This window comes from Rhipicephalus microplus, chromosome 5 (assembly GCF_043290135.1).
Source record: "Rhipicephalus microplus isolate Deutch F79 chromosome 5, USDA_Rmic, whole genome shotgun sequence".
Taxonomy (NCBI): Eukaryota; Metazoa; Arthropoda; class Arachnida; order Ixodida; family Ixodidae; genus Rhipicephalus; species Rhipicephalus microplus.
Window position 1 is genome coordinate 48,210,082 of NC_134704.1, and position 13,498 is coordinate 48,223,579.

General features: G+C 46.0%; 2 protein-coding genes across 4 annotated transcripts in view; one reads left to right on the forward strand and one right to left on the reverse strand.

Annotated features, from left to right (window-relative positions):
* Window positions 1–13,498, reverse strand: part of LOC119173457 (uncharacterized) — a 100,484-nt gene that overhangs the window by 79,299 nt on the left and 7,687 nt on the right. The window lies entirely within an intron of this gene.
* Window positions 1–13,498, forward strand: part of LOC119174596 (uncharacterized) — a 172,625-nt gene that overhangs the window by 43,367 nt on the left and 115,760 nt on the right. Inside the window, exon 1 of one of the 3 annotated variants that reach the window (XM_037425580.2) lies at window positions 1,652–1,980. The exons of the other annotated variants lie outside the window; for them this stretch is intronic. Within the exon in view, the coding sequence (XP_037281477.2) occupies window positions 1,961–1,980 (20 nt within the window). The 5' untranslated portion in view covers window positions 1,652–1,960. Of the gene's footprint in view, window positions 1–1,651; window positions 1,981–13,498 lie in introns of those variants that run through there. 3 annotated transcript variants of the gene reach the window in all.

Sequence of the window (13,498 nt, forward strand, 5' to 3'; positions counted from 1 at the left end):
GGGGAATGACAATCTGTGTAAGACATCGGCGCAGAAAGTGATAACACTGGAGCGTTTGCAAAGGGGTGCCATGTTTCGGTGGGTTTCCAGGATGCCAACTTTCCCAACGCTTGGTCTCTTTCTACAGCCACCTTCAGTAGTTTCTGGAACATATAAGCGAAAGGCAATAGCGTCGAACTATCAGCGGCAACGCGCTCGTCCCTATACAAACAAGCGGTCGCAGATAACACAGATCTATTCCTGTCTCCGGCGGACTCATGTTGCCAGCAAGCCATGGTGCATTATCGCTTCTCGACAACGGAAAACTGCGAGCATGACTTATAGCGAGGTGGGCGTAACACCATTCACGTGTGTGCACGTTGGCTCATGGTCGCAGTTATCCGACTAGAGCGTGAACGTGTGAATGACTGACAAATGACCAGCATGTGAACGCGACAAGTCCCGAGCAGGATTGCATTGCTTTCAGATGGTGGTTTCTGGGCCCCATTTTGGTAAAGCAGTGGGTCTTTGTTTTGAATGACCAATGGCGAGGCTCCATCGAGCTGTTCTCTGTCTATATGTCATCTTTGATCAGCTAGGCACCCACCAGTGTATGGTGCTTGATTGCTGACGCGAAGGTGACGGATTCGAATACAGGTCGCAGCGGCCACTATTTCGATTGACGCAAAATGCTACAGACCCATGTGCTTAACATTAGGTGCACGCTGAAAAACACCAAGTGGTCGAAATTTGCGGCGCCCTTCGCTAAAGTGTCTGTCTCTCGTAATCCTATGGTAGTGTTGGAACGGAGAAATTTCAGTAATTGTTACGTAACTCGTCAAGCATTTACTTGTCGGTGTATGCTCGCCCATTCTTCTTCGTCCGTGTTTTTACCGCAGTTGCGAAACCTTTAAGATGACAATCGTAATATTAGAGAGAGTTCACGGGAGCATATGAATGTAACTGAATGCGAACGAACTCGCGTGAGTGTGCGTGAGTATTTGAGCACCTGTGGCTTCTCAAAAAGCAAAAAAAAAAGGAAAAGAAAAAAACTGCCACTAGGCTTTTCGAGAATGATGACCGCTGCAACTGACGCCGTTCGCAAAGAGTCCCCGAGCACGTGCGAGCTCTATCTCTCTGTCCATCACACACACACACACACACACACACACACACACACACACACACACACACACACACACACACACACACACACACACACACACACACACACACACACACACACACACACACACACACACACACACGCACGCACGCACACACACACACACACACACACACACACGCACACACACACACACACACACACACACACACACACACACACACACACACACACACACACACACACACACACACACATCGAGTCTCGCAAGTCTTCTACAACCGTGGTCGCTTCCATGCAGCGCTCCACGCACCCACGCCTCTGAGCCGAGCGAGCTATGGAAGGAGCCCCGGCTGTCCTTCCCGAAGTCACAGCCGTCGCTGCTTGCCAACGCCGTTATCACTGTCCGACGACGCGACGAGTACACACACTTACACACACACACGTTATAGGCTTGAAACGCGCCCGCTTCGAGGGCAGCGCTCGAGGCCCGTTATCAGATAAGAGTGCGGGGGAAAGAGCTCGCCCGCTGCCCCCCTCCACGTTTCGAGCCACGCTGGCAAAGTCTCTCGGCGCGATGCCCCCCGGTCGCCCGCCGCCGTCGACTCCCCGAACTCTGCTGCCTTCGGTGTGCCGCTGCTCGGAGGCCTCAGGAAGAAGACTTGCTGGTGGACGTCCTCTTTGCCATCGCTGGTGGGATTCTAGCGTCGTGGCGGAGGGAAGCACCTTCCCGTTTTCCCTATCTCGTTCAACGACCTCCGCCTGTCGTTGTCGTCGACACCTGCTGTCCCTGCTATCTCCGTCGCTACCGGCGCGGAGGCGGTGGCAGTCTGGAGCGGCTGCAAGGGAGGAACTATGAAAGTGATCTACCTTAGGTAAGCCCTAAGCGTTGTTCGCGGCCAAACCTCATGTGATTCTTACTCAGTCCCGCTGTGGTGAATAAGAGAGACACGTTCCGCACGAGGTTCTGGGTTAGAGTCCCAATGAGTGTGAGTTCGATGGCCTAGATTGCCGGGAAGAAAGGAAATATATGAGTGATATACCCCGGGTGAGCTCTTGCGTTCGTGTCCCTGGCATCGCTCAGTCTATACGGTACAATTGCGTGAACTGAACGGTCACACGATTTTTAGTTGGAGGTTGCGTGTTGTTCGATTGCAGGAGCGCCACAATTCGATAACCGCGATAACGGTCTGGCTTCAGGAACCACGTGGTAAAAATTGATCCGGACTACCGTTTTTCACTCGGCACGTAACTTGCGTGCTGAGAAAATTATGCTCTCGATTCAGAGTACTCTTTACTCTTCTGCGGTAGAGAAGCATGCGGTTATCCATAAAAAAAGGACGTCTGCAGATTTTCTCAAGCTGTTATGCAGTTGATAGGACAGTGAACGCTTTACAAGATTTACAACCTTTATCAACCTGCAGATACGCACGACCAATTAGGACTCACAAGTTCTGCGAGAGGGTACCGGTTCGCTAATGTCAGCAGGCCCCGCATTTTAATGGTGGTCGAAAGCGCTCCGTCACGCTGGATGACACATAAGAACCCCTAAAGGTCAAAACTGACCCGGAGGCCTCCACTGCTAACATCGAATACTGTGTACAGCATGGAGGAACATCCACTTGTGTACTCAGCCTACAGACGTGCACTTGTGCATCGTTGAGTCGCAATGCAGGACGATACAACATCTCCTGAAAAATCACCGTTAACAACTGTATTATACGAGACTGCCATGGGCGAAGTCATCATGCGAAAACGGGGGGTGCGAGCTTGGAAATGTCGATATATAAAGTCGTATATACGCGGTGCAGAGATGAGTCAGCGTGTTTTTCAGGTGTGGCCTTGTGACGGAGACCTTGCAACGAGAAACGGAAACCTCGTTATCCTGCCAATCTTTCCGGCACGTCGCGGCGACTGTCCGAAAGGCGAGAAGGAAAAAAAAAAAACAATAACAACGTCCTAGATAAACATGATAAATGATCGAAGTGCAGCATGGCTGGCATGACATCTAGAAAAAACGCGGTTGACCATAACATGGCAGTACGCCTCGCTTCTTGATGTCTTCTTTCACCTATACGCTACTGAATTGTGCAAAGGCGAAACTAACCTAACCTAGCCTAGCCTATAGTCTCGGCTAACCTCACCAAACTGGACCACGTATAGCCAGATGTCAATGCGCATTGAACCGTCTGGTTTATCTTTTGAAATGAAATGTTTTCTACCACCACCAGAACAATCGAAGGGCATGATGACGTCACTAAGCAATTCATTCCTTGAACATCGCTGCGCACAGAACGTATAGTTAGCGTGTTCCCCCAGAGCTAAAATGAAAAGACAAGAAAAAGACGTTCCACTTTTCACGTTCATCCAGGACTTGTTCACGGAAGTTTGCGCATCTGTGATAGCAGAAACGCGGAACATAGAGACCCCGTGCAAACGCTAGCTCGCTGCGTGGGCTTATCGTGCACCCATCGCCGACGTGTTGCCGACGCCATACAACTCTAGTAGAGATAGCACGTATCGCCTGGAGGGGCGATTATCGCCGGGAAAGCTTATGACCCGTAAATAGCAAAACACAAACAATGGGCACGCATGTATGGGATTGCCGCTAAGTAGCGAAGATAATTTGGCTCGACCACCAACATGTCCCGAAAAACAGCGCAGCCTTGACATCTCCGGCCCGCAGTGTCTTCGGTTCATATGTGGAGTTTTATGAAACAAGCTTTTCGAATTGAGGTTGTTCGTGAAGACGTATCCAGATAATATACTCCTTAACGTTCCATTTAATGATTAAGGCCCGTATTTACAAACCAACCTCAACCTTTCTTTCCTCGAGTTTTTCTTATCGGTTTTAAATGTTTGATGTGCATGATAAACAAATTGCACCAGTATTCATAAACCAGTCTTGTCCTTATCTTTTGCCATGTTACCATTTTTGTGCCTTCATAACGCATGTAGAAGGTACAGGAAGTTGAGGAAAACGTGAGGTAAGGCCGAGGTTGGTATGTGAATACGAGCCTTAGGGGTTCACTTTTAACATGTTCTCATTAACACTCTTTTTAATGATTATTTGCTCGGGTTTGACATCCGAAAATCATGATATGAATAAGAGGCACGCCGCAGCGGAAGGCTCGGAGAATTTCGACAATTTGATGTTCTTGCACCTAAATCTAGATACATGGTCCTCGAGCATGTTCCCTGCATCTAAATGCGCCGCTGCTGCAGGAATTCAACCCTGCGACCTGTTCCCCCTTCAGTTACGTAGTTCTGTCAATGCCACCTCAAAAAGAAAACTTTCCTAACCGTTACGGACACTTGAAACGCGTTTATTACCATTAGTACAGTCAAGTTCTACCCCGTTCTTGTTGCACGTGTTTCGTTGCGAAACACGTGCAACTTTACGTGTAGCCTGTGCTGCACACGTTTCTCAACCTTGATTAGATCGTACACGCAAAGTTTTATATGCTGCATTGCTTTGCGTATTCAGCCTGGTATACACCACCGTACGTTCATACCTAGTTCGTTCAATGTAATTGATTGTTCCTTAAAGTAGACATAATAAAGCCAAATGGTATAAGCCGATTGCAGATGCTGAAATGGTTTCACCTGCATTTTTAGATGGACCGCATGTTTCGTGACCCGTTTGGTGCATGAGTTGTGGAAGTGGCGTCGTTTGTCTTCCTCTCACCTCGGCCCCTGCTTTCCATCTCACCATAAAGGCGTCCCTAACGAGTACTTAACATGGCCGAGGTGTTTTGAATGTGCCAATGCTACAGCAGAAGTCTCATCCACCGGGTGCACTTTAGTGTTCGTCACAGAAACGCCGTCGAAACCGTCTATTCTCACAGTGCTCTGCAAAAGCGCTGCGCTTACGTTCGCCGAACGGCGTTCTCGTGTTGACGGATTCTGTCGTGAAAGCTCATGCTTTCGTATATATGTAATTGGCTGGGCACTCGCAGCATGGTATACTTTGTAAACGGCTACCGGGTATTTTGCTTTTAAGAGGTAGGTCTTTCGTCCCTAGCAACCTGCCGCCGACCAGCGAACACACACCGAAATGTGCCAGTATATTTGACAGTTTCCGACGCCTACACACTTGTCAACCAGTTTGCACCTTTAAGGGTGCTTCGTTGGTAGACAAGGGTGTTTTTACAGACCAAGACACCCACGTCACGGGAGTTTTGGTGTTTCAAAACACCCATGACGTGGGTGTTTATTTTGTCAAAATACGCTTAATACAGAGTGTTAGTTATAGACACGCAAAACACGCTTAAGGTTGTAAACCGGTTAACGCATAAGTAGGGAACGTTCGTACAAACGCTTTTAGAAAGCAGCAGCGCAAAGCTTCTACACCCTTACGAAAAAATCGATACAGTGATATTATTGAGACTTCATTGACTGTACGTTCCATTCAACAAAGCGTCGACATGCAACTGAACGTGACACGTTGAATATCTAAGAAAAATACCAAGGTGAAAATGTGAAAAGGTGTTGTGGCACCCTTTCGCATTCGTTAACATTCGTAAGTTAGGAGCCTGCGGGCAAGCGCGACGAACGTTGTTGTGCGTGGTGCTGGTGTAAGGGGGTAAATGAGGAGCAACTTAAGCTTAACTTTCTCTCTTTACTTAAGCTTTCTCCTCTCTATGTTTGTCTGCCTCCTTCTCGCTCTCTGAATAGCCGTACGAATGCTGAAGGAATCTTTCTCCATCACGTATACTAGTCATGTCCGGATCACGACGCTCGGCTGCCCACCTGAAAGTCATGGGTTTCGATCCCAGCCACGGCGGTCGCACTTCGACGGAAGTGAAAGGCTTAAGTAAACGCTAGAATCCCGTGTATACTGTGCGGCCGCGGCGAGTTTTCTTTTCGCCCACTTTTCTATCTTCAAATTCACATTACAATTACTTCTAATAACATCTCCTATACTTTCCCAGGCATTAATGTCTGTTAGTTCTCACAAATATTGTCCATAACCAAGGGAAACGGGCCATTAACTTTACACTTTCATTTCATAGCGAGGGCCTCGTTCTGGCAGACTTGATGTCCTGTAGAGGTGTGGGAGGGATCACTGGTCAGATGCCATCTAGTAATGAGATCGCGTACTCTATACGTGACGCCAGAATAGGCAAAATAAAGTTCCACACTTGTCGCCATGGCAACAGGTGGCGCTGACCTACACTCCCACGTTCAAAACACATGATATACCCCATAAAGTGGACAGGGGGATAGCTGCCGTGGTAGCTCAGTGGAGAGTATCGAAAGCGTTATTCGAAGGTCGCAGGCTTAGTCCTTGCCAAGGCAAGCTATTGTTTCGTCCACGTTTATTTATTCTAATTTACATTACACTCACTTCTAATATCATTTCTTATAGTTTCCCTGGCATTACTGTCCGTTAGTTGTAATACAAGGCACGTTATAGAACACCGGATGGTCGTAATTTCCGGAGCCCTCCACTACAGCGCCTCTGATCATATGGTGGTTTTGGGACGTCGAACCCCATAATCATATCGTGGTTTTGGAACGTAAAACCTTCATTTTATTGTTATTCATCATTTTTTAGTTTATATGTTTTGGTCCCGCCGAAGTGGTCTAGTGGCTAAGGTATACGCTGACCCGCAGGTCGCGGGATCGGATCCCGTCGGTGGCTGCATTTTCGATGGAGGTGAAAATGCTGTAGGTCCGTGTGCTCAGATTTGGGTGCACGCTAAAGAACACCAGGTGGTCGAAATTTCCGGAGCCCTCCACTACGGCGCCTTTCATAATCATAAGGTGGTTTTGGAATGTTAAACCCCGCATATGTATCAGCTTATATGTTTTGATCTATCATACACTACTGAAGCGATTCTTTGACGAAACAACCTCGCGAAACGTAACACGCGGTAATCGGCGGGCCACTTTTCCGGTCGATAGACGCCATATCGCCTCGACTACGGTGATATCAGTGCGGGACTGTTATCCGCCGCAGTTATCGCTATCCGTGTGTGTATACGCTATACTAACGGAGATTAGAATATGGGTGCCGGGCTTGAATTCCTCTGATTAGATATCCCAGTCAGCAGCTTGCAGATGGATTGGTGCTATCTGGGACTGACGTCGCTTATCTATACTCTGTATGCCCGCGGCAGGAAGGTGGGTTGACGTACTGATATGCTTGCAGATTAGGTGATATTACCGGTATTTCAGGGTAGAGATATGGCTGAACTTTTGCTTTTCGTCTACTTTAGTAACCTTGCACAGCGCGTAACTCTGTAGTCCGCTGCGCTGCTGATTGATTGATTCATTGACATGTAGGGTTTAACTTTCCAAAACCACCATATGAATATGAGAGAAGCCGTAGTGGATGACTCCGGATATTTTGACCACTTGGGGTTCTTTAACGTGCACCCAAATCTGAGCACACGGGCCTACAACATTTCCGCCTCCATCGGAAATGCAGCCGCCGCAGCCGGGATTTGATTCCGCGACATGCGGGTCAGCGGCCGAGTACCTTAGCCACTAGACCACCACGGCGGGGCATCCGCTGCGCTGCAGCAGCACAGAATTTGAAACAAGCAATAAAGAAACTTAGGCATAATAGCACCAGTGTCAGCTGTGATGTCGAGAACCAGGATTGCTTTAAAAATACCAACAACAACAACAACAACAACAACAACAACAACAACAACAACAACAACCACAACAACAATATTAATAATAATAATAACATCATGATTCAGATGCGCATCTTTTTAACCATGCACCTACACTGAACAGATAATTGAGAGAACAATGACCGGGAATTGACATATGCAATAGCCCAGTTTCATGATTTATTTTGGCCATGCACAGCATTAATCTATCTATCTATCTATCTATCTATCTATCTATCTATCTATCTATCTATCTATCTATCTATCTATCTATCTATATATATATATATATATATATATATATATATATATATATATATATATATATATATATATATATATATATATATATATATATATATATATATATATAATAAATAAAAAAATAAATAAATCTATCTATCTTCACCATACACTTAGTGAAAATAAAGTTAGTGAAATAAAGTGTAGTGAAACAAAGTTTAAACCAAATGACGAGAGAATTCATTCTACGTCAGCATGCATACTAATACAGGAAGGCCGATATTAGAAAAAGTGATCCTTTATGTCTACAATCTACGCAGCAGGGAGTGGTGTAATCGAAAACCACAACTCGAAAAAAAAATCTACTGTTCACGCGTAATACTACGAATGTTTGCTAAGTAATAACAATTACCTCTGTGATAATTTTCAAGTGGCCTCCGCAATGTCATGCTATGATTACTGTCGTCAGCTTCTGACCTGGAGTTCCAGGGTTCGACGCCGGGCCCGGTGGCCACATTTTGATGGAATTGAAGTGCTCGAGGCCGTGAGAGTACCTTGATTTAAGGGCACGTTAGAAGTGATATCTTGGCTTTTCATGGTGTAAAACCATTATTATTATTATTATTATTATTATTATTATTATTATTATTATTATTATTATTATTATTATTATTATTATTATTATTATGTTCACGCAATGCGGCGCTGTGGGCGTTTGCTTCGCGTGTGCACCGCATTTAATGGCGACAGCTTTAAAGAGCTCGTTTCAAGAAATTCCAGCGTCGGCGCCGGTGTCCACGTTGGCGTCCTTGATTGTGAGCGAAAAATCATAATAAAATCAGCAAATAAGATAAATACTAATTTGTGTGTCCCAGTGAGGATCAAAACCAGACCGCCTGCGTGGCAAGCAGGTATATTCTACCACACAGCCACAATATTTGTTGAAGCAGCTCAAAAAAAAAAAAAAAAACAGAAACGCTATGAATTTCATGCGGTGGAAGGAGTCTTCTTAGCATATCACATATATTGCGTAGCAGATTCGTAGAATTGCGCCAGACGTCAAACGATGTGAACAGAGCAATAAATAGGTTTTTTTTTGAAGGACTGTCAATCACAAAGCACTCAGCCATAATTGATCATCAGAAACAGCAGAACCATAAAAAAATTGGGGGACCCTTAAGCTTTGTCTTTAAGAGTTGAACGTATTTGTAATATCTTGTTCGTATTGCGTATACTTCAAACACATAGGGAATGGAATCTTTTCGAGTTTGCTATGCACCCACTACGTGGCCTCGCAAAGGAAAAACGTGTGTGTCTTTTGTAGTGGGTGGCTGGCTTTAACTATTTCGTTACCACGCCTACTTAAATCGATCGCCGGTGATCGACGCTTCAGATTATTGGTTCTAGCAAGCCGAATTCGTTTCTCGTGAACCCAGCACTTTCAAGTACCTACTAGTTAGTTCAATCACTCAACTTTCAGAATCAGTTTGAATTTGCCCGTTTTGGCAACATAGTGATCTTTTACAGGCCTTGTGCGTGAACCAGTGTGCGTGTGTTATTGGGAAAATGCACTCGGCTGGCAAACTTGACAAAAGCACGTGACCCTCGTGGTGATGGTACAGTAACACCAAAGTTCTCTGATCGAAAGAACCTTTGCAAGTCATATATCAATTCGAGGAGTCAGCGTCGCCATCTGACAGTGTTTAGCAGTAATAATAGCCAAATATTTACGTCAACTAATCAATGAAGAGCTGTTGCAGGATTAGGGGAAAACTTCTACGAGAAAAGATATTTTCGAAGGGCCACCGCATGTGGGGAGGTGGCCTATTCAACCAGTTTTCAGAAGCTTTGTTTTCGCTTGTACCATTATATCAGACACAGGGCCGTGTCTAGTGTCACTATAGTCGCTTTTATGGCGTTGTCATCACCCCAGCATGAATGCACACCTGTGCTGCAAAAACAAACAAACAAACAAAAAACATGCGCCGTTCGAAACTGCAGGCCTTGCAACCGCATATGAATTGAGTCAGAGGACGAGCTTAGGTTCCGAAGTTGACAGCACCGAAGCTTCAAGTTCTATGGTGACGATGTTTTGCGTCAGCCTGACACATCCGCAACTGTTCGTGGGTTTGTGTTGTTTGCGGCCTCAAGTTGTGTCCTCCGTCGCAAGTGCGTAACGGCTGACCCTTGTGCACAACCTTATAGCTACTCTGGTGACGTACGAAGTCCACACGGCGCTGGGGCGCGCTGCGCTGGCACCGGCCCTATAGATACTCAAGTCACGAAAAGTTAACCGAGCACATCTTGGCCCTGACTACGGAGCAGTGCGAAACATTTTATGACCACGCGTGATATCGCTCTTCATCTTTATTACGACGTCCAAAAATGCAAAAAAAAAATATGCTTGGATGCACATATTGGAACGCCAACCTATCTGCGGAGTGAGGTGGCTCATGGTAAGAGCTGACACTAAACGAAATAGCGAAGTTCATTGGACATATCTTCGCTAAACGTTGACAGCTTGTAGCGGTACTCTAATTTTTGTCGACGTGGCCTCATCAAGTGTGAGACCCACGGGACGGCTCTATGCTCTCCCATGGTATAGAGTACCGAGTACTTCTAAACAAATCGGTGAGCATTTTTGGGGCGAAGCTCCTTATAGCGGCACCCGTTCGTCCCTCGTAGCCTTTGTAGTATGTGTAACAAGTATAACATTTCGACCTCCAAGGTGGTGCCGGCGAGAGATTTCTTCTGTGCGTTGATCAACAATAAAAGATAGTGCTCAATGTACATGCCAATGGCTGCTAAGGGGGAATGAGAGACAAGAGAATTCGGCTTTTAGATAACGCGCGTGCCCCGCTGCGAATTTTTCATTGTTCAACAACGCACATAAGACAAGAAAGGGTTGCTACATATACTCGCTGGGCGTAACCTCCTAGGTTTTAGAAAGGTTTAGCGAGCGTTGTGCCGCAGTGCCATGAATACAGTGAACTAGTATATACCATCAACTCGAGGCGGTTAAAGGTGGGAAGTTGACACGACGCGCAAGCCGTAAGAAAGTGTGCGTGTGCCTCCTCTCGTTCAGTCCTCGGAATGTGCGCTGGATGGCGGCGCTTCTATATGAGGAATATATGACGAAAAGATGTGAGATGGTGGTATACTTAGAGTGTTGAATAGGTGGACGAACGGACACACAGACAGATGCATGGACGGACGCACGGATGGCTACACTGACGGATGGACGCATGGACGGACGCTGGAGCGCATGCATGGACGAAAGCAGGGACGGACGCACAGATGAACGTGCGGACGCACGAACAGACGCACGCACGGACGGGCGGATGGACGCACGGGCGGCCACACAGACGCACGCATGGATGGACGGAAGCAAGAACGAATGGACGGACGGATGCTTCGCCCCACTATCCATCATTCACTCCGTGGATATGCTGCCATTTTTTTTTCTAAACATGCAGATTTTGCCGATGACATTGTAGTTTAACTCCTAGTATTTCATGGATGATAAGAACTTGTAACCGGCGTGTAGGTGAACTGCGCCCCCGCCTAGGTGTCGGCTAGAAGATTTCGCTTCCTCGGCCCGATGGATTGCCCAGAGTTGACCGTGCAAGGCCGAACTCGCCCTCCACACCCGCGGTCGGTGGAGGCCACGTTCTCAGTGCTGTGTTTCAATTCCTGGCATTCCCATACGATATGATCTAAGGAATTTCGTGCCTGACAATTTCTGCATTGATCGGTCACGTTAATATCTGGACAAATGTCATGAATTGGATTTCCGTGCACATGGAATGGTTTGTAACGGTCGCCTTTGGACAGACTGTGCCCTATTGAGACTATGGTAAGGTGGTGGGTAAAAACGCTTCTGCCGTTAGTAATGCATTGAATGTAGTCGTTCAGTCATACCACTCCCACATATTAGAATGATTCTGACGAGGAATCAACAGTTGTCATAACCTGGAAAGTGAGTCTTCCAGCTACATTGTGTGCAGCGTCGTTAGGGTCTATATACCGTGTTGCCGGGTATGCGAGCTGGGTACCATATAATGCAGACGCATCTACAATTTTGGCTTGTTATGCCTGTTATAAGAATACGCAGTGCTTCAGGGGAGATCGACGATTGAATTTCTTTTTATCGTAAGGAAAATCTTCTAGAATGGGAAAATTCATTAAATTTCCACATCTACAAGGCTTCTTCGATGAAGTCAGGCTGCATGTTCTGGGCTTATTATAAATGATTTTTGTTTATTAGTTATACATCTTCAGGATACTCTGCACCGATGGTACAATGCATTTACATATGGTTCATATTACGTCACACATTCGAGTTACGCATGTTCTTTTCTTCCTGGATTTCGCGAGAGCGAAAATAAATTTATCTATGTCTCTCTCCCAGGTTGTATCTCAAATATTATTTTATATAGAGGGTCTGCGCCGGAGACACAGTGTTTCATCATGGTTGTACAACTGAATGGCAAATAGCATTAATCTTAATTTTACTCACTGCACACTCATCTGCGTGAGTAGAGCATTCTTGACGCTTGTTTATCTTGACACGCAGTGAGCGACGCGTTGATGATTTGGCTCCGTCGACAGTGAATATCTCTGTTCTTCCTATGGGTCGAGTCGGGTTGTGTAATCATCATCTACGGGACGGTTTTACGCTCTCCCATAGTAGAGTACCTAGTACTCTAAATCGTTAACCACTTTATCAAAACATATGGCTAAGGGCTGCTCTTGCAGCTTCCTGGGAGCGGCCTTCTGCTCTCCCATATAAATGCCAAGTGCTCAAAATCGTCACTGTTTACTAAACACACTGCTCTCCAATTAGTAAGTACAGAAATCATAGAGAAATATACTATATAAAAAGTGGCCACTGGAGCCTTTTCGCGGTTTAAGAGAATTTTATTTCCAGATATGTCTCACATAGCTTATGCGCACACAGAAAGATGTACAACGATGATCATGTGTATGTACAATGCAAGCTGTTTTATACAGCGAAAATAACTTATTTGCGTATGCAGTGATGTACAATGCAAAAATTGTACAACGAGGACAGGACATTCGTGAACATCGAGATGAGTAAACTTATATAAACAGTAAGGCTATATGCACAAACAAGGGGGTCATTCACAGGGTAAGGTGATATTTTAGGGGCGAAACTCCTTATAACAGCACCTGTTCGTCCCTCGTAGCCGTTGTAGTGTGTAACAAGTATCACATTTTGACCTCTAAGGTGGTGCCGGTAAGAGATTTCTTCTGTGCGTTGTTGAACAATAAAAATAGTGCTCAATGTACATGCCGATGGCTGCTAATAGGGAATGAGAGCCAGCAGCATTCGACTTTTAGTTAACGCGCACGCTGCGATCTCCATTAGTAGCCATTGGCGATCCCCATTAGTAGCACTATCTGACAGGAAAAGGTTGCTACGTTATACTCGCTGGGCGTAACCTCCTTGGTTTTAGAAAGGTTTAGCGAGCGTTGGGCCGCAGTGCCATGAATACAG